Source organism: Neoarius graeffei, chromosome 5, assembly GCF_027579695.1.
Source record: "Neoarius graeffei isolate fNeoGra1 chromosome 5, fNeoGra1.pri, whole genome shotgun sequence".
Taxonomy (NCBI): domain Eukaryota; kingdom Metazoa; phylum Chordata; class Actinopteri; order Siluriformes; family Ariidae; genus Neoarius; species Neoarius graeffei.
Window position 1 is genome coordinate 56,894,735 of NC_083573.1, and position 25,242 is coordinate 56,919,976.

The window sequence follows — 25,242 nt, forward strand, 5'->3', positions numbered from 1 at the left end:
TTAAGTGAATAATCAATTCAGTCATCATAATTTGGTATTTTTAACCCAAGCAATCAAAAAGAGGAAATTTATTCAATATTTTCACTCAAGGGCAGCACGGTGGTGTAGTGGTTAGCGCTGTCGCCTCACAGCAAGAAGGTCCTGGGTTCAAGCCCAGCGGCCGGTGAGGGCCTTTCTGTGTGGAGTTTGCATGTTCTCCCCGTGTCCGTGTGGGTTTCCTCCGGGTGCTCCGGTTTCCCCCACAGTCCAAAGACATGCAGGTTAGGTTAACTGGTGACTCTAAATTGACCGTAGGTGTGAATGTGAGTGTGAATGGTTGTCTGTGTCTATGTGTCAGCCCTGTGATGACCTGGCGACTTGTCCAGGGTGTACCCCGCCTTTCGCCCGTAGTCAGCTGGGATAGGCTCCAGCTTGCCTGCGACCCTAGAACAGGATAAAGCGGCTACAGATAATGAGATGAGATTTTCACTCATCTGTGAAGGAGGAGCTTTAATTCTTCATGATGTAGTTATTTTACATGTAAATCAATTTTACAAAAGCATTTGAATTGTAATCAAAAAAATTTTCCACAGTGGAGGCCAGATAAAGCAAGATGCTATCTTTATTCTTATTAAACATGACAAAAGAAAAACATTGAGTGTTAGGTAAATGCAAAAAAAAAAAAAAGTAAAATTAGAAAATTTATTTTTTTAACCATAATGTCCCAAATGAGAGACCAGTTTCTGAGACGGATCCATATATATCTCCATACAGGGTCGCAGACAAGCTGGAGCCTGTCCCAGCTGACTATGGGCGAGAGGTGGGGTACACCCTGGACAAGTCACCAGATTATCTGACTTGCCTGACACACAGAGACAAACAACCATTCACACTCACAATACGGTCAATTTAGTGTCACCAATTAGCCTAACCTGCATGTCTTTGGACTGTGGTGGAAACCGGAGCACCTGGAGAAAACCCACGCAGACACGGGGAGAACATGCAAACTCCACACAGAAAGGTCCTCGCCGGTCACTGGGCTCGAACCCATGACCTTCTTGCTGTGAGGCGACAGAGCTAACCACTACACCACTGTGCCGCCTATGAATATTATGTTCTTGTTAATTCTTTGTTATTGCTTGCATATGCTAATGGAGACAAACGCTTTAGGACCAAGAACCAATCGAACCATAATCCCTTTATTGCTTTAATTCATAAACCTGCTTTATCACCTGCTCATGTAAACAGCGAGATCGCTATGGGCATGCACAGCCTCAGAGACAGCACAGCACATCAAGCACGCATGAGCTTGTGATAAAGGACAACACACCCACTAAAGAATAAATCCAAACTAACAGCACGGTAAAAAAGGGGATTGATTTCAAGGTAAATTTAGACAAATTACTCACTATCTGTAGCTTGGCCAGCTTGCCAATGTCTGGGGGCAGGATTTCAAAGTCGTTGTCACTGAGATAGAGTGCACGCAGGGTGGCTGAAATGAGAGAGAAGGTGAGTGCAAGTCAGGATGGGTGCTGCAGACCTGAGTCAAGCGCTGTCTGATCAATAGAGATATTTAGAGTTGATTAATACTACATGTCCAGACTCTGTGCCTGTCTGATGAATGACTGACACACACACACACACACACACACACACACACACGCGCCAGAACATGATCAAACAGTACACAGGCCTTGCTGCACATGCTTTAGCACAAATTACACAGGCACACTGACTGACAAACACGTACATACACTACCGTTCAAAAGTTTGGGGTCACCCAGACAATTTTGTGTTTTCTATGAAAAGTCACACTTTTATTTACCACCATAAGTTGTAAAATGAATAGAAAATATAGTCAAGACATGTTTCTGGCCATTTTGAGCATTTAATCGACCCCACAAATGTGATGCTCCAGAAACTCAGGCCCTGTCCACACGGCAACGGATTCAGGTGAATCCGATACAACTGTTTATCGTTTCAGCCTGGCGTCCACATGGCACCGGCGTTTTGGGTGCCCCAAAATGCAATCTTTTGAGAACGGGTTCCAGAGTGGAAAGATCTGGCAACGGCACCGTTGCGAAGTCGTCTGGATGAGTAGAACGGATTTGTTTACGATGACGTCACAACCACATGTGCTTCACGCCGGGTAGAAGTGTAACGAACTCGATGCGAGTTGTCAACAAATCCTATAACTTGGTTCATGAAACGCGCTTACAAAATATTTTCACTGTGAATATTTATTGTGTAATGGTGCAAAGTGAGAGAGAGAGAGAGAGAGAGAGAGAGAGAGAGAGAGAGAGAGAATAGCCCTTAGGGCAGAGTCAATCCCGCCAGCAAAAATAGGGAAAAAAAAGAAGCGATCTCACCTCTTCAGATGTTGGTTTAAGTCCTACAATACATTCCTCAAAAAGGGCGTAGAACAACAAATTGATCCATCAACGTGTAGCATTCAATTTATTCCGGACCATTAAAGACGCCGACTTCCGCGTAGAATCATACGTCATCCTCACCGCCATATTGGATGGGTCAAAGCGGAGAATAAAGATGCCTCATTCATGTGCTGCGTTTAACTGTACCAACAGGTTTGCCGTCCAAACGAGATCACATGGGATTACCTTTCACAGGTGAGACTGGAAAAATACTTTTCATTGTATTTGGTCATTATAACGTAATTTTACGAACAGGTTTTTCTGACTTTGTGGCTAATATGAAGTCTCGCGCATAATAGTTTATGCGCATGCGTCCTTACTTCTTCTATTGTTCTGGTGTCTCCGAAGGGACCGTCTTACAGCGCCCCTAGAGGTGTGGCACGTGTATTGCATCGTTTTCAGCAAGCGTTGCGTTGCCATATGTACCTGATATTTTACTGATCCGTTGCCCATGTGGACGCGATATTTTTTTTTCAATAACATCTCGTTGCCGTTGTCGTGTGGATGTAGCCTCAATCTGCTCAAAGGAAGGTCAGTTTTATAGCTTCTCTAAAGAGCTCAACTGTTTTCAGCTGTGCTAACATGATTGTACAAGGGTTTTCTAATCATCCATTAGCCTTCTGAGGCAATGAGCAAACACATTGTACCATTAGAACACTGGAGTGAGAGTTGCTGGAAATGGGCCTATGGAGATATTGCACCAAAAACCAGACATTTGCAGCTAGAATAGTCATTTACCACATTAGCAATGTATAGAGTGGATTTCTGATTAGTTTAAAGTGATCTTCATTGAAAAGAACAGTGCTTTTCTTTCAAAAATAAGGAAATTTCAAAGTGACCCCAAACTTTTGAACGGTAGTGTATATGCACACACTGTCAGGAACACGCTAAACACAATGACGGAGTGAAATTTTGGATTCCGAGCCACTCAAACCGCTCCCCTTATTGCAAGCATAAAGCACACAACTTCAAAAGAGTGCCTTTTCTATTCTACATCTTTTCCGTGATTTCAGCGGCTCAGAGCTCTTCTTACTCTCCCCCCTCCTCTTCCTCCAGTGTGTGCTGGTGTCTCTGATTGTCCTTAATCACCTGAATCTCATTCATTAATCAGATCCATTTTAATTTGCTTGTGGAATCAGAAGTAATATCAGAGGCTGAACATCAGCAGTGATAAATAGAGCAGGGAGGGCGAGGGGGTGGAGGATAAAGGGTTGATTGCTGTGCGGTGCGTGCCTTCATCATGTCATCAGTATTAAAATAACAGCCCATTAGAGAACGTACAGCGCGCTAGAGACGGTCAGTGATCATCACTGGGCCTCTAATGGGGAGGGGTTGATTGGAATGATGATGAAGTTTAGTCAGTTAACTGCTTTTCTGTTTGCCTTGTGTTAGTAAGATCTACCGTGCATAGTGCGAGAAGATGCACGCTTAAAGGAGGAGTAAGGAACGCATTGTGTGCGTGTGAGAGACAGACAGAAACTCACTAAGATAGAAGAAGTTTCCAGGCAGTGAGGACTCATTCAGGTTGTTGTAAGTCAAATCCAGGACCTCCAGAGCTGGGAGAGAACCAAAGCCTCTGGGCAACGCACTCAGTCTGTTCATCCTAAACGCACACATTCACAAAACATGGACTCAAAATGGTTAAACATTCAGAAATTCTCAGAGCCAATAACAAAACATTAATATTCTTCCAGTAAAACTGATGCAAGCTATATATTATGCGCACGCACACACGGCTCAAAGCTCAGACCTTTTTGCATTCGAATGCCGTTTCTGTTTACTGAAAGATATTAATACGCATCAACGTATCATTCCACTCCTACAAAGACAAAGAATTAAATCTTTACTCGGAATGATGGTCCACGTTACAATTCCAACATCAACGAACAGTTTAAAATCAATAAGAAATACACATTCTGCTCAAGAGAAAATGTTGACAGGTCCATACAATACAACGCTTAGGAGTCATCAGTTCTGAAATGTTTATCAAGGGACAGGGTAATAACACTTCACAGTTTTCACCAAAATTCCAAACGAGTTACGTCTGATGCCCAACTTTGAAAGTGAGCCAAGTGATATTAAACTGGGACTCTTCGGTAAGGAGATCTTCAGCACAAGCGTGCAGTGTGCTAGAGAGAGATGAGGAGTGTATGTGCATAATACAGCGAGATCAAAGGCTGATTAACTCTGGCCATTTAATCCTCTCTTCTCCACGTCCACCCCAATTTCATTCTGTGCCCTTTTACCCCACTGCACAGTGACCGCAAGCTGTCGCGCAAGATACACAGAGTTTTGTGAAAGATTTACAAGACACATACAAACTGATACCTTGCTGTGTTTGTGAAGCAATTACAAGAGGTAGGGAATCATTTTGACAAATGAGCTTGGCTAGGCTGTCACACACACGCTCTAGCCACGACTCACCACCGCGAATACAGCGCCCCGGCTTAGGTCTTCAAGATTATGCTAGGAAATGACGCATCTGACACCAAATCAATAAAAATGAAGGGGTGTTGGATGCAGGGGGGAAGATTGTGGAACTCCTTAATCCTGCGTGACATTGAGGAGGTCTCCTGCTCTTCCCATTCCACAGGGCTTAAAGAAGGCCCTCAGGATTTGGATCCTGCTGAACTTGCTTTGCTATGGAGCAGTATTACATCACCCCTAAACTCTGCTTAACCCCAGATAAAAGTATACTTGTTAAGCTTATTAAATAGACATTTCATAAATTGTGGTTATTCTCAGATTTTTTTTTAGTTAATTCAATCGTGATTTATAATCCTTCTTTAAAGGGATAGTTCGGGATTTTTGACATGAATCTGTATGGCATCCCCATCAACAGTGTCGTGCAAACACACTGACTTACCCCTGACAGCATCCTGTGAGTCCAGTTCTTGTCCAGTTTTGGTCCAGACGAAAGTAGTCCGGCAAGTTTGTTGGGGTCACGAAAGTAAAACGTGCTCCGTGTCATGGCTGAATCCTGAATGACTCCTATTTGTATAAATAGGGCACTACATAGGCAGCAGTGGTAGTTTCTTTTTCCCTGCCATGGAAGCGCACTTGTATACTGAGGAGGAAAGCAATTTGCATTACAGCCGTGAGGCGGCTCGGTTTTCCCTTTCGGGCACTCTCGTTTTCTGTTAGAATTTGGTAAAGAAAAAAATAAATAAATATTATTTACCAGCTTACCGGGTCCATGAACATAAATGTGACAGCTGACAAGGTCGGGATATAAACGAATCGAATACAAACCACCCGCCGGGACTCCTACTTATGCGGCTCCAGCTTATCCTTGAAGCTGGAGCCGCAGCTGGATGAAGCCGGCAGCGCGCAGTGACAAGAAGGGAGAGAAAATAGTGCCAAGCGATTTCGAGGTCTGACTTTTTATTTGGCAACGGTTTTGTGATGCAAATATATCACTCTTTTGAACACGTACTGTTTTGAGACGAAAAACGTTTTACTTTTGTGACCCCAACAAACTTGCCGGATTACTTTCGTCTGGACCAAAACTGGACAAGAACTGGACTCACAGGATGCTGTCAGGGGTAAGTCAGTGTGTTTGCACGACACTATTGATGGGGATGCCATACAGATTCATGCCAAAAATCCCGAACTATCCCTTTAATATAGCTCACCATAAACACCTTGTTTTAAACTTCTGACGTTTTGTATGTAAAGCACTTCAACTCAAAATGAGTGATACATACAGAACCAGTCAAAGGACTGACTGCAAACTGAATATACGGTAGAGTTTTCATTGACAAAGATATATCGTTAAAAAAAAAAAAAAAGTCTGGATTATTTTTTTTTCCCTAAGACAAATGTAAATGAGTTCATGACCATGCATAAATTTATTTCTGAATCAAAATATATTTTAATAAGTAGTTTTTACTTTAAAAAAAAAGTTTTCATTTTGAAATTAACAGAAGCAGTAAGGAGCTCTGTGGAATTTGTGAAATTTAAGAGAAGGATCCTGAAGCTCCCTCATGAAACTGCTTCCAAAAGATGCAAAAAGTGTGCAAAGCTTCATAAGGAATACTGTTAAGTACATACATGCATTTGATTTGTTGAACACTTTTCTTAGTCACTACATACATACATTCATGGTGTTAAAGTGCATATTCTGGACCAATTTCTTTTTTTTTTTTTTTATAAAAGTATGTCCCTTTACACACTCATCCAGAAGGGTAATTTTGCGCAAGGCCATCTGTCGACAACAGAAAAAAAAAAATAAAATGCGTCTGGAAAAATCCCAAAGGGAGACTGGAGCCAGATTCGAGACGTCACCTGCGGAAGTGCCAGCAGGCTGCGCGAGCTTTGCACGGTTTCAGTGCACAGCCTGTGTAGACCAAGCGCTCCCATTTCTCTCTCATTGTCCGGTCTTTTGGGAAACGATGAGTACTAATCCCATCAAGATTGGTGTTGCTACACCCTCCTACGATACATCTGTTAACCATTTTAATAATTACGTGATAACGTTGAAGAAATTTGCAGAAAACCACCAGATCGTTTTCTCATAAACAAACCAGCGCTGACGTAGGATTCAGAGGGAGGCGTCCCGCAGATGACATCGCGAAAATCAATGTTTGCCGGGAAATCCAAATGGCAAGTTTTTTCAGAGGCGGACCAATTCGCCTCAAATGGCTTGATTTCAACTGAATTTTTCTGGTATTGCGCAAGGTAAAAAAATTGCAGAAATGCAGAATGTTACAGATATTTGACCAAAGTTTAATATAAAATAGGAGAATTACATTGATCTCGCTCCTGAATTTACCCATGATATGCACTTTAATGTCTTCGGTATTATTTTAAAACAATAAAAATGTACTCATTGGCCACTTTATTATCTGTACTAGTGTGCACATCAACCCTGGGAGATGTGCAGTTTCTGAAATACTTGAACAAGCCAGTTTGGCACCAACAACCAAAAATCACAATTTTTCCTCATTCTGATGTTTGATGTGAGCATTAAATTAAAGTCTTGACCTGTATCTGCAGCATTGTGTTTCTGTTGCATGAACTGCCGGTTGGCGGCATGGTGGTGTAGTGGTTAGCACTGTCGCCTCACAGTAAGAAGGTTCTGGGTTCGAGCCCAGCGGCCGACAGAGCCTTTCTGTGTGGAGTTTGCATGTTCTCCCCGTGTCTGTGTGGGTTTCCTCCGGGTGCTCCGGTTTCCCCCACAGTCCAAAGACACACAGTTAGGTTAACATGGGATGGCCTTGGGCTGAAGTGCCCAAGAGTGGCGGCGTGCACGTACGCAGCGGCTTTGCTCTCCTATGATGAACTAAATTTCGTTGTACATTTGTGCAGTGACAATAAAGGCATTCTATTCTATAATTGCAGGAATAAATAGGGCTACAGCCGTTCCTATTAGAGCGGCTCGTGAGAATAGTACAAAACAATAACAAGAGTGCTCTGAGAGCACAGTATCCCCCACTGGCAACTGTGCCATAACTCTGGTAAAATGCGACTGAATTTGCATACCAGCGACATATAACAAAGAATCCTGCCAAGTTTTGTGAAATTCCTCCAAAAATTGTGAGAGTTGATTTCAGAAGGGAAGTACCCTTCCCAGGACAGACAGACAGACATCGCCACAACATAATCCGGGCCTTTTGGCCAGCGGGGGATAAAAATGGGGAGACAACCCAAAAACACACCCCACACCTTTGGCTTGTCCAAGCTGCATCCAAAATTTGCACTGGTAGTTCAGTTTCATTTGAAAAAAAGTTTTAATGTACAGTGTAACCATTACAATGACTGCAATTATGAATGTAGTTTTCTGTAAATTAATTCATACTCCAATATAAAAGAGTGATCACAAGGACATCATAGACGTTGGTGGTTATGACTATTGCTTTACAACATATACAATAACGAAAAGTATATTTGGAGACCAGGTTCATAGCTCTCAATTTAAGACAGAGTGTTAATGTCATCCACCTTCATCAATGCAAACCTCTTACTGAATAAAAAGCACAATGCTGTTTGAATAAATAATACCCAGTACCCTCACTGCCCCTATATAGCGTGTTAGTATTTCCATGTTTGGCTTTACGCAAAGTGATGTTACGAGGGCTTTATTTATCATTTATATACACTCCATCACAATGCCTGATGCAAAAATGTATGTATATAATTCCTAGCTAAAGAACTAAAACGAACAAAGGACATGAACATTTTCTTACCCCAGATTGAGGTGCTTGAGTTTCTGAAGGCTGCTGATCTGAGTGGGAAGCTCTTCTATCTGATTATTGAACATGTTCAGTACCTCCAAGTTCTTAAGGTCGGCAATGTTTGGAGGTACGGCTATAGGAGAGAAAAACAGAGAAACAGCAAAAACTAATGTTAAAACGCAAAATCTTGCTAAATATTCACAGTTTGGAATCACATTCCGAACATTAACATCACAAATGAACATTTCTGAACCAAAAGAAATTTTACTAAGGGTTAAAATGTCTCAGGGGACAGGGTTGAGGGCTTGCTAGTGACCTGGTAAGGTTTAACAAGTTAAGAGCCGGGGTATGGATACACTGTCTTTGATGACTCAATTACAGATCATTCACCCAGCAATAGATTTGACATTTTAATGATGGAGACGTTTATCCTAGCGCTTCTGTTCTTCCATGGTTGGCAGGTCCACTGGTGCTCCTGAGACAAAGATAGATGAGGAGAACAGGGCACCTATCTGATTACTGGCTGATCAATTGGCCTTCATTATACTGGTGGGTGGGGATTTACACAAACACACAGACATGAGTGCCTTCAGAAGCAACAGTTCCACAGAGTGCACGCAAGGCATACTAAAACAATAAGAAAGCCATTTCAGGGTTCTGGCATGGACCAGCAAACTGACACATGTCATTTATCAATATCTTTGAGCTTCTAAACCTCAGGTTGCCAGCAGATGTCTCGGTGAGCTTTAATGCAGGACAAAGCTTTTCAAATCATAGCCAGTCTGAAGTCATGAAATATTCTGGAGTATAAATTTATTAATAATAATAATAATAATAATAATACTTCTGCAAATCTGTATTGAGTGAAAATAAGGCATCATCACAAATTTTAAGCCATGTTTCTTACATGAGCTTTAAATCATAATGCTCAAGAAACATGTAGATGAAGTATTTAAATTAGAAAATGCTGAAAAATGAAAAGCTGTAAGGAATTAAATCTTGATACATTTTAGCCAGTAGTTCAAATGTACTTAGCGCTTAAAATTAAAGTTTTTTTCTTTTTTTCCTGTTAACCTCAGTGAACATGCATGTCTGTATTTCAGTCTGAATGCTTGCATGTCTGTATGTATGAATGGGTCCAAGGTCTGAGTCTCCATTCCCATTTGGAAAGGCCACACAGACGCACCCTTGAATCCTAATTCAATCTAGAAACTTAGCTTGTCTCATTTGATCCTTTTTCATCAGGATTAGATCATGAATCTATTTTCCACTCATATTAAGGGAGAGTTTGCGTTTATTAAACAGCAAATCCTCTAGTTCCCAACTGCAAATGGGGACCAGGAACTTGGACCCATTCATACATAAATATACATAAATACAAACAGACAGACTAGACATGCAGCAATTCACCCAATTCAATTCAATTACCTCACTGACAATTCAATTCTCACAATATTTTTGAAAACAAGAGTGCTCTGAGAGCACAATATCCCCCACTGGCAACTGTGCCATAACTCTGGTAAAGTGCGACTGAATTGAATGAAATTGCAATATGCGTATTACTGACATAGAACAAAGAATCCTGTCAAGTTTCGTTAAATTCCTCCAAAAACCATGAGAGGAGTTGATTTCAGAAAGTGAGCATCCTTCCTGGGACGGACGGACGGACGGACATCACCACGACATAATCCCCCTTTTGACCTTTCAGCCAGAGGTGGATAAAAAATTAAATGAAAATTTTATTACATTTTAAAAAAACATTTATTCTCCTAATCGTTATCAACTTATTCCTTTTTTTATTAAAATCATTTTCTTAATAACCAACAATAATGATTTACCTACATTTGTAAAGATTTGAGTAAAACATAAGCCTATTAACTAAATATTCCTTTTCTTTGAAATAAAGTTAATTCAAAATAGGCCTTTTCTTAAGAAACTTTTATGAAGATTTGTGCTCCATTTTTCTCCTCTTTAGCTTTCAGCAGTTTGTTTAAAAAAAAAAAAAAGCTCAGATTTCTTGTTAAATCTGTTTGTGCCGTTAAACGCACAACAACTCTCTCCCATTTTAGATCTGATCTTTGTGCGTTTTTGCAGCATTAGAACTGTGTTACACTAGCCTTCACTGTAGATGGAAGTATTCCTATTATAAAAGTTACACTAAACAAACAATGGAATTACAGCTCGGAAAAGCAAAGAGATTACACAGCCGTATAATAATTTATTCTTTTTTCACTGATTCATCACTGCATATATACAACCCCGATTCCAAAAAAGTTGGGACAAAGTACAAATTGTAAATAAAAACAGAATGCAATGATGTGGAAGTTTCAAAATTCCATATTTTATTCAGAATAGAACATAGATGACATATCAAATGTTTAAACTGAGAAAATGTATCATTTAAAGAGAAAAATTAGGTGATTTTAAATTTCATGACAACAACACATCTCAAAAAAGTTGGGACAAGGCCATGTTTACCACTGTGAGACATCCCCTTTTCTCTTTACAACAGTCTGTAAACGTCTGGGGACTGAGGAGACAAGTTGCTCAAGTTTAGGGATAGGAATGTTAACCCATTCTTGTCTAATGTAGGATTCTAGTTGCTCAACTGTCTTAGGTCTTTTTTGTCGTATCTTCCGTTTTATGATGCGCCAAATGTTTTCTATGGGTGAAAGATCTGGACTGCAGGCTGGCCAGTTCAGTACCCGGACCCTTCTTCTACGCAGCCATGATGCTGTAATTGATGCAGTATGTGGTTTGGAATTGTCATGTTGGAAAATGCAAGGTCTTCCCTGAAAGAGACGTCGTCTGGATGGGAGCATATGTTGCTCTAGAACCTGGATATACCTTTCAGCATTGATGGTGTCTTTCCAGATGTGTAAGCTGCCCGTGCCACACGCACTAATGCAACCCCATACCATCAGAGATGCAGGCTTCTGAACTGAGTGCTGATAACAACTTGGGTCGTCCTTCTCCTCTTTAGTCCGAATGACACGGCATCCCTGATTTCCATAAAGAACTTCAAATTTTGATTCGTCTGACCACAGAACAGTTTTCCACTTTGCCACAGTCCATTTTAAATGAGCCTTGGCCCTGAGAAGACGTCTGCACTTCTGGATCATGTTTAGATACGGCTTCTTCTTTGATCTATAGAGTTTTAGCTGGCAACGGCGGATGGCACGGTGAATTGTGTTCACAGATAATGTTCTCTGGAAATATTCCTGAGCCCATTTTGTGATTTCCAATACAGAAGCATGCCTGTATGTGATACAGTGTCGTCTAAGGGCCCGAAGATCACGGGCACCCAGTGTGGTTTTCCGGCCTTGACCCTTACGCACAGAGATTCTTCCAGGTTCTCTGAATCTTTTGATGATATTATGCACTGTAGATGATGATATGTTCAAACTCTTTGCAATTTTACACTGTTGAACTCTTTTCTGATATTGCTCCACTATTTGTCAGTGCAGAATTAGGGGGATTGGTGATCCTCTTCCCATCTTTACTTCTGAGAGCCGCTGCCACTCCAAGATGCTCTTTTTATACCCAGTCATGTTAATGACCTATTGCCAATTGACCTAATGAGTTGCAATTTGGTCCTCCAGCTGTTCCTTTTTTGTACCTTTAACTTTTCCAGCCTCTTAGGCCCTGTCCACACGGCAACGGATTCAGGTGACTCCGATACAATTGCTTATCGTTTAGGCCTGGCGTCCACACAGCACCGGCGTTTTGGGTGCCCAAAACGCAATCTTTTTGAGAACGGGTTCCAGAGTGGAAAGATCTGGCAACGTTGCCGTTGTGAAGTCGTCTGGATGAGTAGAACGGATTTGTTTACGATGACGTCACAACCACATGACTGTCAGTGCTTCACGCCAGGTAGAAGTGTAACGAACTCGATGCGAGTTGTCAACAAATCCTATAACTTGGTTCATGAAACGCGCTTACAAAATATTTTCACTGTGAATATTTATTGTGTAATGGTGCAAAGTGTGAGAGAGAGAGAGAGAGAGAGAGAGAGAGAGAGAGAGAGAGAGAGACTCTGCCCTTAGGGCAGAGTCAATCCCGCCAGCAAAAATAGGGAAAAAAAAAGGAGCGATCTCACCTCTTCAGATGTGGGTTTAAGTCCTACAATACATTCCTCAAAAAGGGCGTAGAAGAGCAAATTAATCCATCAACATGTAGCATTCAATTTATTCCGGACCATTAAAGACGCCGCCTTCCGTGTAGAATCATACGTCATCCTCGCCGCCATATTGGATAGGTCAAAGCGGAGAATAAAGATTCATGTGCTGCGTTTAACTGTACCAACAGGTTTACCGTCCAAATGAGATCACATGGGATTACCTTTCACAGGTGAGACTGGAAAAATACTTTTCATTGTACAGTATTTGGTCATTATAATGTAATTTTCCGAACAGATTTTCCTGACTTTGTGGCTAATATGAAGTCTCGCGCATAATAGTTTATGCGCATGCGTCCTTACTTCTTCTATTGTTCTGGTGTCTCCGAAGGGACCGTCTTACAGCGCCCCTAGAGGTGTGGCATATGTATTGCATCGTTTTCAGCAAGCGTTGCGTTGCCATATGGAGCTGATATTTTACTGATCGTTGCCCATTTGGACGCGATATATTTTTAAACAACATCTCGTTGCCGTTGTCGTGTGGATGTAGCCTTATTGCCCCTGTCCCAACTTTTTTGAGATGTGTTGCTGTCATGAAATTTCAAAATGTCTCACTTTCGACATTTGACATGTTGTCTATGTTCTATTGTGAATACAATATCAGTTTTTGAGATTTGTAAATGATTGCATTCCATTTTTATTTACAATTTGTACTTTGTCCCAATTTTTTTGGAATCGGGGTTGTATATATCATTACATGCCTAATACAGACAGACAAAACTATAGTGTCCTCTGAGGTCAACAGAAGAAAGGGAGTTTAATCCTGGATCTGGATCTTATCCCTGTAACCCTGGGCACAAGGTTGGATCATTTACCCCAGATAGGAAATCTGTACCTTGCAGCACACCATGCAAACATAGGGCCAATTTAGCATACTCAACCTACATATCTGCATGTTTTGGGAGATTGAAAGAATCACAAGAACCCAGAGGAAACCCTTGTGAACGTGGGGAGAACATGCAAAACTCCACACAGACTGGAATCAGAGCTCAGGATCGAGCTGGGGACCCTGAAGCTGTGAAGCATCCATGCTCCCTGCTGTGCCACCAATCAAAACACCAACTGAGGTAATAGCTTTCAGAAAAGTGGTGTTCAACTCTCTAGGACAGTTCCAGAGACATGCACAATCTATACCAAACAGCCCTGAAGCACTTCTGATGGCTTACTAAGACATGTTGTTTTTACTTTAATTTGTTCTTTAGTCGAAACGTACATACGTGAATGTACTTGAATGAATGTGTGTGCATGAATATGAGCTCACAAAGTCCAATGTCTTAGCTACCAGTACATCTCTGAGAAACCACAAAGTCCTTAATGGGCCACATGATTGATAGTAATAAGTGAAAGCAATGTAAAGACTGGATGGTGGAGAGAGGTTTCAAACCTTTGCCCTCACTATATCTCTCTTCTTCCTTCCTCATCTCTCTCCCTTGCTCTTCTTCCCTCTCCCTCATTACACTGCCTGTGTCTCTCCCATCCTCTCCAGCTCGGGTATTTTACTTGCCAGTCTCACTAATGAAAGGGTTTCAAATGTCACTGTAATTTCTGACTACCTTGAAAAGTTCAAAAGAAAGCACCCTGTATATCTCTGCATTTTATGAAGACATGATTTGATCAAGCAGTACAACTTACTGAGGAAAAATAATAGGTCGTGTCACTTGAAATTCAGAAGACAGTAAGGCTAGAACATATTCTGAATATATATATATATATACACACATACACACACATAATATTACACATTCACGGGCTCTGACTGGCTACTCTACTACTAGGCTATCAGCTCATATACCATGAGTAGAGAAAAATAAAATGGTGGAATGCGTTGCTGAACCAACCAAGAACCAAAAAAAAAAAAAAACCATGGAAAAAAGTATTTGATGGTATTTGATGGTATGAACATCTCTATTTTTCAAGAATTATTATTATAGCATTTTTCACAAATTGCTACTGTCATTTTGCCAGTTTGTTTCCATTCTAAGTGGAAATTATTTTATCTGACGTTTTGTATAAAGCTTTTATCAAATTTGCAAAAATAAAAATGCTGTTTCTCAAAATCCAGTGAATGTGGATATAATAAAACAGTTATTCCACTCAATCTTGTCGTACATGGCTTATAGCCCGCTACGCACCTTGCCAGCTATCAGTTCATGTATGACTTGATTTTGTGGAATAACTGTTAAATATGTTACTCAATGTTCCAGATGTAGGCGGCACGGTGGTGTAGTGGTTAGCGCTGTCGCCTCACAGCAAGAAGGTCCGGGTTCGAGCCCCGTGGCCGGCGAGGGCCTTTCTGTGTGGAGTTTGCATGTTCTCCCCGTGTCCGTGTGGGTTTCCTCCGGGTGCTCCGGTTTCCCCCACAGTCCAAAGACATGCAGGTTAGGTTAACTGGTGACTCTAAATTGACCGTAGGTGTGAATGTGAGTGGTTGTCTGTGTCTATGTGTCAGCCCTGTGATGACCTGGCGACTTGTCCAGGGTGTACCCCGCCTTTCGCCCGTAGTCAGCTGGGATAGGCTCCAGCTTGCCTGTGACCCTGTAGAACAGGATAAAGCGGCTACAGATAATGAGATGAGAATGTTCCAGATGTAGTTCATATGAAAGATACGAGTGGCGTATTTCCCAGTAAAACACTTGTCTATACAATAAAATTATATTATATCCGATTCACAGGAATCAGTTGTCCTTTTGCAAAAATGCATCTCAAAAAAAAAAAAATCTACATTTGTTATATGACTTTACAAGAGTGTCACAGAGCATCCTAACCTGAAAATGAATTTATGCATCTCCCCTTCAGGTGAAGAGCCATGATAAGCTAATTAAGGCGCTTTGCTAAAAATACCCCTTGACAAACATAAGCGATATCAAATTGTGAGATCTTTGCTTTATGGAGATTTCCATGACTTGTTTATTTGCTCTCAATCCTGCTCTGGCATGTACAGCAAACATGAGACCAAAATGTGGGTGTCAGCTTAATGGCAAGGCTCACTGCTCTGTAGCAATAATATCAAGCTGAATAAAGATAGTATTAATGGAAACGTTGTGTGTAGCATTGCTCCAACACAGCTCCACAGTCCCTGGGTCAATCCTGACTCGGGTTACTGGTTGTGTGGAGTTTTGCATGTTGGGCCATTCTGTGCCAACTCACCCAAAATTCAGAACTTCTAGTTCATGTCATGGATTTTATTTTGTGTGTGTGTGTGTGTGTGTGTGTGTGTGTGTGTTGAAATTTGAACTGAATATCCAAGAAAACCTAAGGATAATTTGCAACATGCATTCATGAAAATAGTTTTTGCTGAACATTTTACAATAAGCAAATTATTTAAAAATGGATGAGTTTTTTTTTTTTAACTAGAACAAGGAATCTTCGATTTTCAAAAATTTCTCTCTATTCGTTTTCACTTTCTTGCAAACAAATTTTGATTGTATGTCATATTAACATAGTTCGGTCATATCTAGAAATTATTCAGTGCTGCATAAAAAGATGACTGCCATAGACCTTGCGAAATATAGCTTTGGAGCAGAAAACCAAGATATTTTGACTGTATATTTTTCCAAGGAGGATTATTTCAATTTCCTTTAAACTTTTTACTGCAAAGTGTTGGTCACTGCAGATATACAAGGGGCTGCAAAAGTAGTTATACAGTAATGAAAAACAAAACGTTATTTCATTGATTATACAAACATATCAATAATAAACATATTAATCCCTCAAATGTTCAAACTGTTTGCCCCCAGCATTCACACACTCCACTAGTCGAGTGTGGACACCCATGCACACACTGGCACAAAGGTCTTTATCAGCATCAATTTCCTGGCAAGCCTCCCGTATGAACAGAATCATAGCATCAACAGAACGTGGCTTGTGTGCGAAAACCCTTTCTTTTAATGAATTCTAGTATTAAAATGAAACCTAGCACCACTATTATAATACTGGTAATACTGGAATAAGCCTTACTGTCTACCTACTTTTGCAGCCCCCTGTATAAAATAAATTAAAAAGATGTTATACGACTCCATTACTGAATAATTTTCTGTAAACAAGCATTTATTACACTTGTAACATAGTGGACAAAGCCAGAGAAAGATATTCAAAATAGAAATTTGAAATGTAAATCAGATCACGGAGCCCTGAGACACTCTGCCGTCCCATACCTGCCTTGTATTCCTGCCTTGTGCCCAACGTTCTTGGGACAGGCACTGGATCCACTTCGACCCTGACTAGAATGGAGCGTTTACTGAAGATGAATGAATGTTTTGTCTTACAGTGCAGACATTTACAAATAAAAATCTAAACTGAGGTTATTCTTAAACCTACAAACTGAAAGAAAATCCATGCACACACTTTTTACAACATGAACAAGCATAACAACACAAAACATCTATACAGCAACTGTCAGTGGCATAGGTTTCGAATCTGGATGAATGTATAACTCTCGGTGTGTAACATTTAACACAGACTACATGCTATTTGAATGTTTCTTATGCTTGCATTGTTTTTTGTAAACTCTCAGCAACCATCAATACACTCTCAGCTGCACTCTGGCCAACACTGTCATCTAGAGGTTCTTATGAGCATCTCACGAACATTTCAAGAAAGCACGACATTTTTCACAGGAAATTTGCAAACTGCTTTTTCCAAAACATGTACTTCACAGATCCTCCACAGACTCGAGCAGGATTTTAAAGGCGTCTCAGAAATTAAGTTATTGCTATTACTGCACACTATGTCATGCAGCAATGGGTGAAATGAACTTACTTACTTCATCTTGAGCTGCTATCTACTGGAGCAGACTTTTGAGAGGTTAAAACTTTAGTCTACCATATCCAAATCCCTTTTCGTGGAACGTCTGTGAAATTCGTCTGCAGTTATGCCGGTGTTTTTAAATTCTTGTTCTTCTAGTGTTATCATTGGTCTTCCTACGTTACTATTCTTGTTGTCATTGAAGAGTCGTGTCTCTGTCAGGGTGCTACTGGGCTGACAAATGAAAGGAAACTTAAGAGAAATGAAATGACAGTGAAATGAAGCGGTCTACTTACTCGGCAGCTTGTTGTGGCTCAAGACCAGTTGAGTTATGTTGGACAATGTGACTTCAAGACAAAAGAAGAAAAGTTGGTGAGATATAGTGGATATAAAAAGTTTACACACCCCATTAAAATGATAGGTTTTTCTGATGTAAAAAAATGAGACCATGATAAATAACTTCAAAACTTTTCCCATCTTTAATGTGACCTATAACCTGTACAATTCAATTGAAAAAGCAAACAAATCTGTTAGGAGGGAAAAAACATAAAAAATAAAAAATGTACAATAAACTGGTTGCATAAGTGTGCACACCCTTAAATTAATACTTTGCTGAAGCACCTTTTGATTTAATTACAGCATTCAGTCTTTTTGGGTTCACACCTACCATCAATTAAAATGACTCTGATTAACCCCAAATAAAGTTCAGACATTTACTCAGTTGCATCCTCCAGCAAAAGCCAGGGTTCACAGAGAGCTTACGTACAAAGCATCAAAGGGATCTCATTGTTGAAAGGTATCAGTCAGGAGAAGGGTACAAAAAAATTTCCACGGCATTAGATATAACACGGAGCACAGTGAAGACAGTCATCAAGAAGTGGAGAAAATTTGGGACAACAGTGACATTAGCGAGAACTGGACGTCCCTCCAAAATTGATGAAAAGACAAGACAAAAACTGGTCAGGGAGGCTGCCAAGAGGCCTACAGCAACACTGAAGGAGCTGCAGGAATTTCTGGCAAGTACTGGTTGTGTACTACATGTGACAACAATCTCCCATATTCTCTATATGTCTGGACTGTGAGGTAGGGTCGCAAGACGGAAGCCTTTTCTTACAAAGAAAAACATCCAGGCCTAACTAAATTTTGCAAAAAAAAAAAAACACACACATTGCCTATCCCAAAAGCATGTCGGAAAATGTGTTATGGTCTGATAAAACCAAGGTTGAACTTTTTGGCCACAATTCCAGAAGGTATGTTTGGTGCAAAAACAACACTGCGCATCATCGAAAGAACACCATACCCACGGTGAAGCATGGTGGTGGCAGCATCATGTTTTGGGTTTGTTTTTCTTCAGCTGGAACAGGGGCTTTAGTCAAGGTGGAAGGAATTATGAACAGTTCTAAATACCAAACAATTTTGGCCCAAAACCTTCAAGTGTCTGCTCGAAAGCTGAAGAGGAATTTCATCTTTCAGCACAACAATGACCCCAAGCATACGTCGAAATCAACAAAAGAATGGCTTCACCAGAAGAAAATTAAAGTTTTGGAATGGCCCAGCCAGAGCCCAGACCTAAATCCAATTGAAAATCTGTGGGGTGACCTGAAGAGGGCTGTACATAAGAGATGCCCTCACAATCTGACAGATTTGGAGCTCTTTTGCAAGGAAGAGTGGGCAAATATTGCCAAGTCTGGATGTGGCAGGCTGATAGACTCTGACCCAAAAAGACTGAATGCTGTAATTAAATCAAAATGTGCTTCAGCAAAGTATTAGTTTAAGGGTGTGCACACTTATGCAACCAGCTTATTGTACATTTTTTGCCTCCCCCAACAGATTTGTTTGTTTTTCAATTGAATTGTACAGGTTATAGGTCACATTAAACGTGGGAAAAGCTTTGAAGTTATTTATCATGGTCTCTTTTTTTTTTTACACATCAGAAAAAGCTATATCATTTTAATGGGGGGTGTGTACATTTTTTATATCTACTGTACATTAAAGACCATACACTGTACTTCCTGTTGTTCTTCTGTACAGCAGATGAGAATAGTTTACTGTGCAGACCATATAAAGTGTGCTTTACATGTCCATATTACATAATGAAAAAAACAGTGACAATTCATCAATAAACTCGAGCACTTATTAGACTTCCTTAATTGTCATTCAGTCTGCAACAAGTGTACACAGAACAAAATTTTGTTGCAATTTGGCTCAGCACAGAATTACTGTAAATATGAAGCGTATTAAATTATGCAGCTGCAAAAATATTATAAATAGTATAAAGTGACCTGTGGAATTAGGAAATGTTCAAGTTATAAATAGAAGTTTAGAGTTATAATAATAATTATTATTCTTTATTATTAAGGCGGCACGGTGGTGTAGTGGTTAGCGCTGTCGCCTCACAGCAAGAAGGTCCGGGTTCGAGCCCCGTGGCCGGCGAGGGCCGTTCTGTGTGGAGTTTGCATGTTCTCCCCGTGTCCGTGTGGGTTTCCTCCGGGTGCTCCGGTTTCCCCCACAGTCCAAAGACATGCAGGTTAGGTTAACTGGTGACTCTAAATTGACCGTAGGTGTGAATGTGAGTGTGAATGGTTGTCTGTGTCTATTGCCGCTTTTCCACTACCAATGCCGCTGAGTCGGGCTGAGCCGTGCCGTGCTGAGTTGGGCTGAGTCGAGCTGAGCGGGGCTGTTGGAGTTGCATTTTGACTACAACCGCACTGAACCGTGCTGGCTGGAAGTGGGTGGACACATTGGGTGGAGTTAGCGAAAGTGGGTGGACGTCACGTGATGTCGCTAGGCGGCGCAAACAGTGACATCAGTGATCTTTTAAGCGGTAGTCTCACGACCCGGATAGTAAACAATAAACATGGAAGACATGGAGTCGTTAGTGTTGCTGGTCTTGATGCAGTGGCTTGTTGTCACCGACAACGCCAACAGATACTGGCAAGAGCGTATAGATGAGGCGAGGCGCATAAGGCTTCAGAAATTCTCGTAATTCGTAATTGTTATTCTTCCGGGTTTACGGTGTTTACAGATCCCAGCGTGCTCGCGGGGCGTGTGGGCATGTGAGGACACTCCTCCTCACCAATCAGTGCACAGGGGAGTGTCTCCTCACGCCCCTAGCCCCACTCGGCTCGGTTTGGCTCGCTTCAGCCCCACTCCAAAACCGTGCGAGTTTTGGGTGCTAAGCAGGGCTGAAGCGAGCCGAGTCGTGCTGCTCTGAGGTAGTCGAAACGCGAGCCGTGTCGGGCTGAAGCGAGCTGAAAAAGGGTAGTGGAAAAGGGCCATAAGTGTCAGCCCTGTGATGACCTGGCGACTTGTCCAGGGTGTACCCCGCCTTTCGCCCGTAGTCAGCTGGGATAGGCTCCAGCTTGCCTGCGACCCTGTAGAACAGGATAAAGCGGCTAGAGATAACGAGATGAGATGAATGAGATTATTTATTATTAAAGTAATAATAATTATTTGTGGGGCGGCACAGTGGTGTAGTGGTTAGCGCTGTCGCCTCACAGCAAGAAGGTCCGGGTTCGAGCCCCGTGGCCGGCGAGGGCCTTTCCGTGTGGAGTTTGCATGTTCTCCCCGTGTCCGCGTGGGTTTCCTCCGGGTGCTCCGGTTTCCCCCACAGTCCAAAGACATGCAGGTTAGGTTAACTGGTGACTCTAAATTGACCGTAGGTGTGAATGTGAGTGTGAATGGTTGTCTGTGTCTATGTGTCAGTCCTGTGATGACCTGGCGACTTGTCCAGGGTGTACCCCGCCTTTCGCCCGTAGTCAGCTGGGATAGGCTCCAGCTTGCCTGCGACCCTGTAGAACAGGATAAAGCGGCTAGAGATGATGAGATGAGATTTACTAGGTTTAGTGTAGCAAAGTATCTGTATCCATCAGTGTATAGTGTTTTGAGTGAAAAATGCAAACAAGAACTTTCACTTGGACATGGACATCTGATTAAAGACACTCAACTCACACAAGCCAGGAATGTCCAGCATGTTGGATACTCCCCTATCACACATGTCCACCTCGGTGAGATTCTTATCCCTGGTCTCCTCCACTATCTTCTTCAAAGACTTTGACATCTTCTACAAAGGAACAAAAATGAACAACTTCAGTGCCAACTGAGTGAAACTGCAATGTAACAACTATGAAACTAAGTTAGCTTGTTCGTACAGATCCACCCGCTCAGACTGCTTAGTTATCATGATAACACAGAGACAGGTTGCCCTTTTTTACCTTGCTGATTAAAGTGTAGAAAAAGAAACAATATGTTTTTAAATATATCCTCAGGCGCTGTTATTCTCCGTTTCCAGCAGCTGATTCGCACCCAACCGGAAGTTGACACGAAAAATGAAATGCTTCACATTCCATAAAAGGGCACTTCCTGCATTCAGACTCGAAAAGGATTTTCTGGGAGCGTTCAATCCGCTTGTCCAATCAGCTTGAGCAAAAGGATTGTCGTCACTGGGAGGAACACGATTTCATCCAATCGAATCGTAAGCCGATGATGGGTGTTTTCTCGCCGAAAACACAAGAGGAAGGTGTAACAGAAACGCGCTCCGCCGAGAAAGCGGATCAGTGATGGGAATTCCAGATCTTTTGAGTGAACCGGATCATTTGGCTCAGCTCAGGGATAAGAATCGGCTCTTTTTTCTCCCAATCGACTCTTCATTTAGTACAACTTCTGAATGTTATAATTCAGCCAAATTTAGCAATGTTTTGACCTATAAATGGTGTGTACACGTCTCATCTCATCTCATTATCTCTAGCCGCTTTATCCTTCTACAGGGTCGCAGGCAAGCTGGAGCCTATCCCAGCTGACTACGGGCGAAAGGCGGGGTACACCCTGGACAAGTCGCCAGGTCATCACAGGGCCGACACATAGACACAGACAACCATTCACACTCACATTCACACCTACGGTCAATTTAGAGTCACCAGTTAACCTAACCTGCATGTCTTTGGACTGTGGGGGAAACCGGAGTACCCGGAGGAAACCCACGCGGACATGGGGAGAACATGCAAACTCCACACAGAAAGGCCCTCGCCGGCCCCGGGGCTCGAACCCAGGACCTTCTTGCTGTGAGGCGACGGTGCTAACCACTACACCACCGTGCCGCCCGGTGTGTACACGTATATCACTTAAATTATTCCAAGGTTACAAGTTCCAGAGAACCATTATCTTTACATTAAACACATTCAACATCGGGGCGGCACGGTGGTGTAGTGGTTAGCGCTGTCGCCTCACAGCAAGAAGGTCCTGGGTTCGAGCCCAGCGGCCGACGAGGGCCTTTCTGTGTGGAGTTTGCATGTTCTCCCCGTGTTCGCGTGGGTTTCCTCCGGGTGCTCCGGTTTCCCCCACAGTCCAAAGACATGCAGGTTAGGTTAACTGGTGACTCTAAATTGACCGTAGGTGTGAATGTGAGTGTGAATGGTTGTCTGTGTCTATGTGTCAGCCCTGTGATGACCTGGCGACTTGTCCAGGGTGTACCCCGCCTTTCGCCCGTAGTCAGCTGGGATAGGCTCCAGCTTGCCTGCGACCCTGTAGAAGGATAAAGCGGCTAGAGATAATGAGATGTGATCATTTGGCTCAGCTCAGGGATAAGAATCGGCTCTTTTTTCTCCCAATCGACTCTTCATTTAGTACAACTTCTGAATGTTATAATTCAGCCAAATTTAGCAATGTTTTGACCTATAAATGGTGTGTACACGTATATCACTTAAATTATTCCAAGGTTACAAGTTCCAGAGAACAATTATCTTTACATTAAACACATTCAACATCGGGGCGGCATGGTGGTGTAGTGGTTAGCGCTGTCGCCTCACAGCAAGAAGGTCCTGGGTTCGAGCCCAGCAGCCGTCGAGGGCCTTTCTGTGTGGAGTTTGCATGTTCTCCCCGTGTCTGCGTGGGTTTCCTCTGGGTGCTCCGGTTTCCCCCACAGTCCAAAGACATGCAGGTTAGGTTAATTGGTGACTCTAAATTGACCGTAGGCGTGAATGTGAATGGTTGTTTGTCTCTCTGTGTCAGACCTGGCAACTTGTCCAGGGTGTACCTCGCCTCTCGCCCATGGTCAGCTGAGATAGCTTGCCTGCGACCCTGCACAGGATAAGCGGCTACAGATAATGGATGGATGGATGATATTGATTCACATAAAATGGAATCGGCTCTCAGACAGGAGTCGGTGCATTGAGCCGAGATCGAAGGTTCATGTGCCGGCTGGAGGATGGACGCTGCGGTCGGAAGTCACGTGATCTCCCCTTAACGGCCGGAAACACTCGAAACCTTAAATTTCACCATCAGAATGTGATATAAACATTTCATAGACGGAGCTGGAACATCTGTTAGTTCATTGTGAATTAGTGCAGTCTTTCGGGCCTGATATGCAGAGCTGGCAACAGTCCAAGGAGACTGAGCTGTCACTCTTTACAATAAAGACAGTCAAGTTTGTTATTTCTGTTGAAAACAGGAACTTAGACTTTATTCTCAGTACCGTGTTGCTGTGTTGTTGTTGGGGATTTTTTTTTTTTAATAAATGTACATACTTTAAACCCAGGTTAGACCACTGGAAGAATGAGTTAAAACTTGAGTAAGTCACTTATTAAAGGTGCTACATGTAAGAATTGGCCCCCAGACAAACTCATACAGGGCGGCACGGTGGTGTAGTGGTTAGCACTGTCGCCTCACAGCAAGAAGGTCCGGGTTCGAGCCCCGTGGCCGACGAGGGCCTTTCTGTGTGGAGTTTGCATGTTCTCCCCGTGTCTGCGTGGGTTTCCTCCGGGTGCTCCGGTTTCCCCCACAGTCCAAAGACATGCAGGTTAGGTTAACTGGTGACTCTAAATTGACCGTAGGTGTGAATGTGAGTGTGAATGGTTGTCTGTGTCTATGTGTCAGCCCTGCGATGACCTGGCGACTTGTCCAGGGTGTACCCCGCCTTTCGCCTGTAGTCAGCTGGGATAGGCTCCAGCTTGCCTGCAACCCTGTAGAACAGGATAAAGTGGCTAGAGATAATGAGATAAATGCATACCCCACACTCCAAACAAATAGGGGGCAGTATATCACCAGGAAGCTGGGGCATTTACCCCCATCATAAGAAATAAGGAAAAACAGTCCCTCCTCTCTCTTTTTCCCTTGCCCCACTGCTCTCGGAGAATTATCACTCACTGAAAATATTGTAAAGATTTTTTGTTGTTGTTGATCCACAACTGGGTTCATACCATCTAACTTTAGAGTCATCAGTTTTATATATATATATATATATATATATATATATATATATATAAAGCCAACTACTACCTTAACCAGGGCAAGAAGACACAAAATTTGACTAAACTGTGATCTTATAATCTTCATATGTGCTATCAGTATACAGCTTACGTAGCAAGAATGCATCCATAGCAACTCATGCATCAGTAGTGCAGTAGCTCAGTTTTTAGCAGGAAAACAGCCACACAGCAACTCATGCATCAGTAGTGCATGAGACTGCTACAGCTCATGACACATCAGATATATAACCTTTTTTTCTTTTACGAAAGAGAAGTGCCATCTTACCTTTACAAGAATGTACTCTCGCAGTTGCCAGCTTGTGAATTAGCAGATCTTCCACATGACCATTATAAAAACTGTTCACAGGCTTCTAGGGATCTATAACTATTAAACTCGCGCACAATGTATGCGGTCAGTCCAAAAAGGAGATTACAACATCTGGGTATGTGAGTGGAAGCTCTGTAATCCAGTCTTTCACTTAGTGTTTGGCATT

The 25,242-nt window shown here is 42.1% G+C and overlaps 1 protein-coding gene across 1 annotated transcript in view; it reads right to left on the bottom strand.

Moving 5' to 3' along the window:
- Window positions 1-21,840, bottom strand: part of rsu1 (Ras suppressor protein 1) — a 77,368-nt gene extending 55,528 nt beyond the window's left edge. The window contains exons 1-6 of the mRNA XM_060920616.1: window positions 21,722-21,840; window positions 21,459-21,570; window positions 17,804-17,854; window positions 8,600-8,720; window positions 3,896-4,014; window positions 1,389-1,471 (exon numbers count right to left, since the gene is read on the bottom strand). Coding sequence (XP_060776599.1) covers window positions 1,389-1,471; window positions 3,896-4,014; window positions 8,600-8,720; window positions 17,804-17,854; window positions 21,459-21,567 — 483 coding nt within the window. The 5' untranslated portion in view covers window positions 21,568-21,570; window positions 21,722-21,840. The remainder of the gene's footprint in view (window positions 1-1,388; window positions 1,472-3,895; window positions 4,015-8,599; window positions 8,721-17,803; window positions 17,855-21,458; window positions 21,571-21,721) is intronic.
- Between the last annotated feature and the right edge of the window lie 3,402 nt (window positions 21,841-25,242).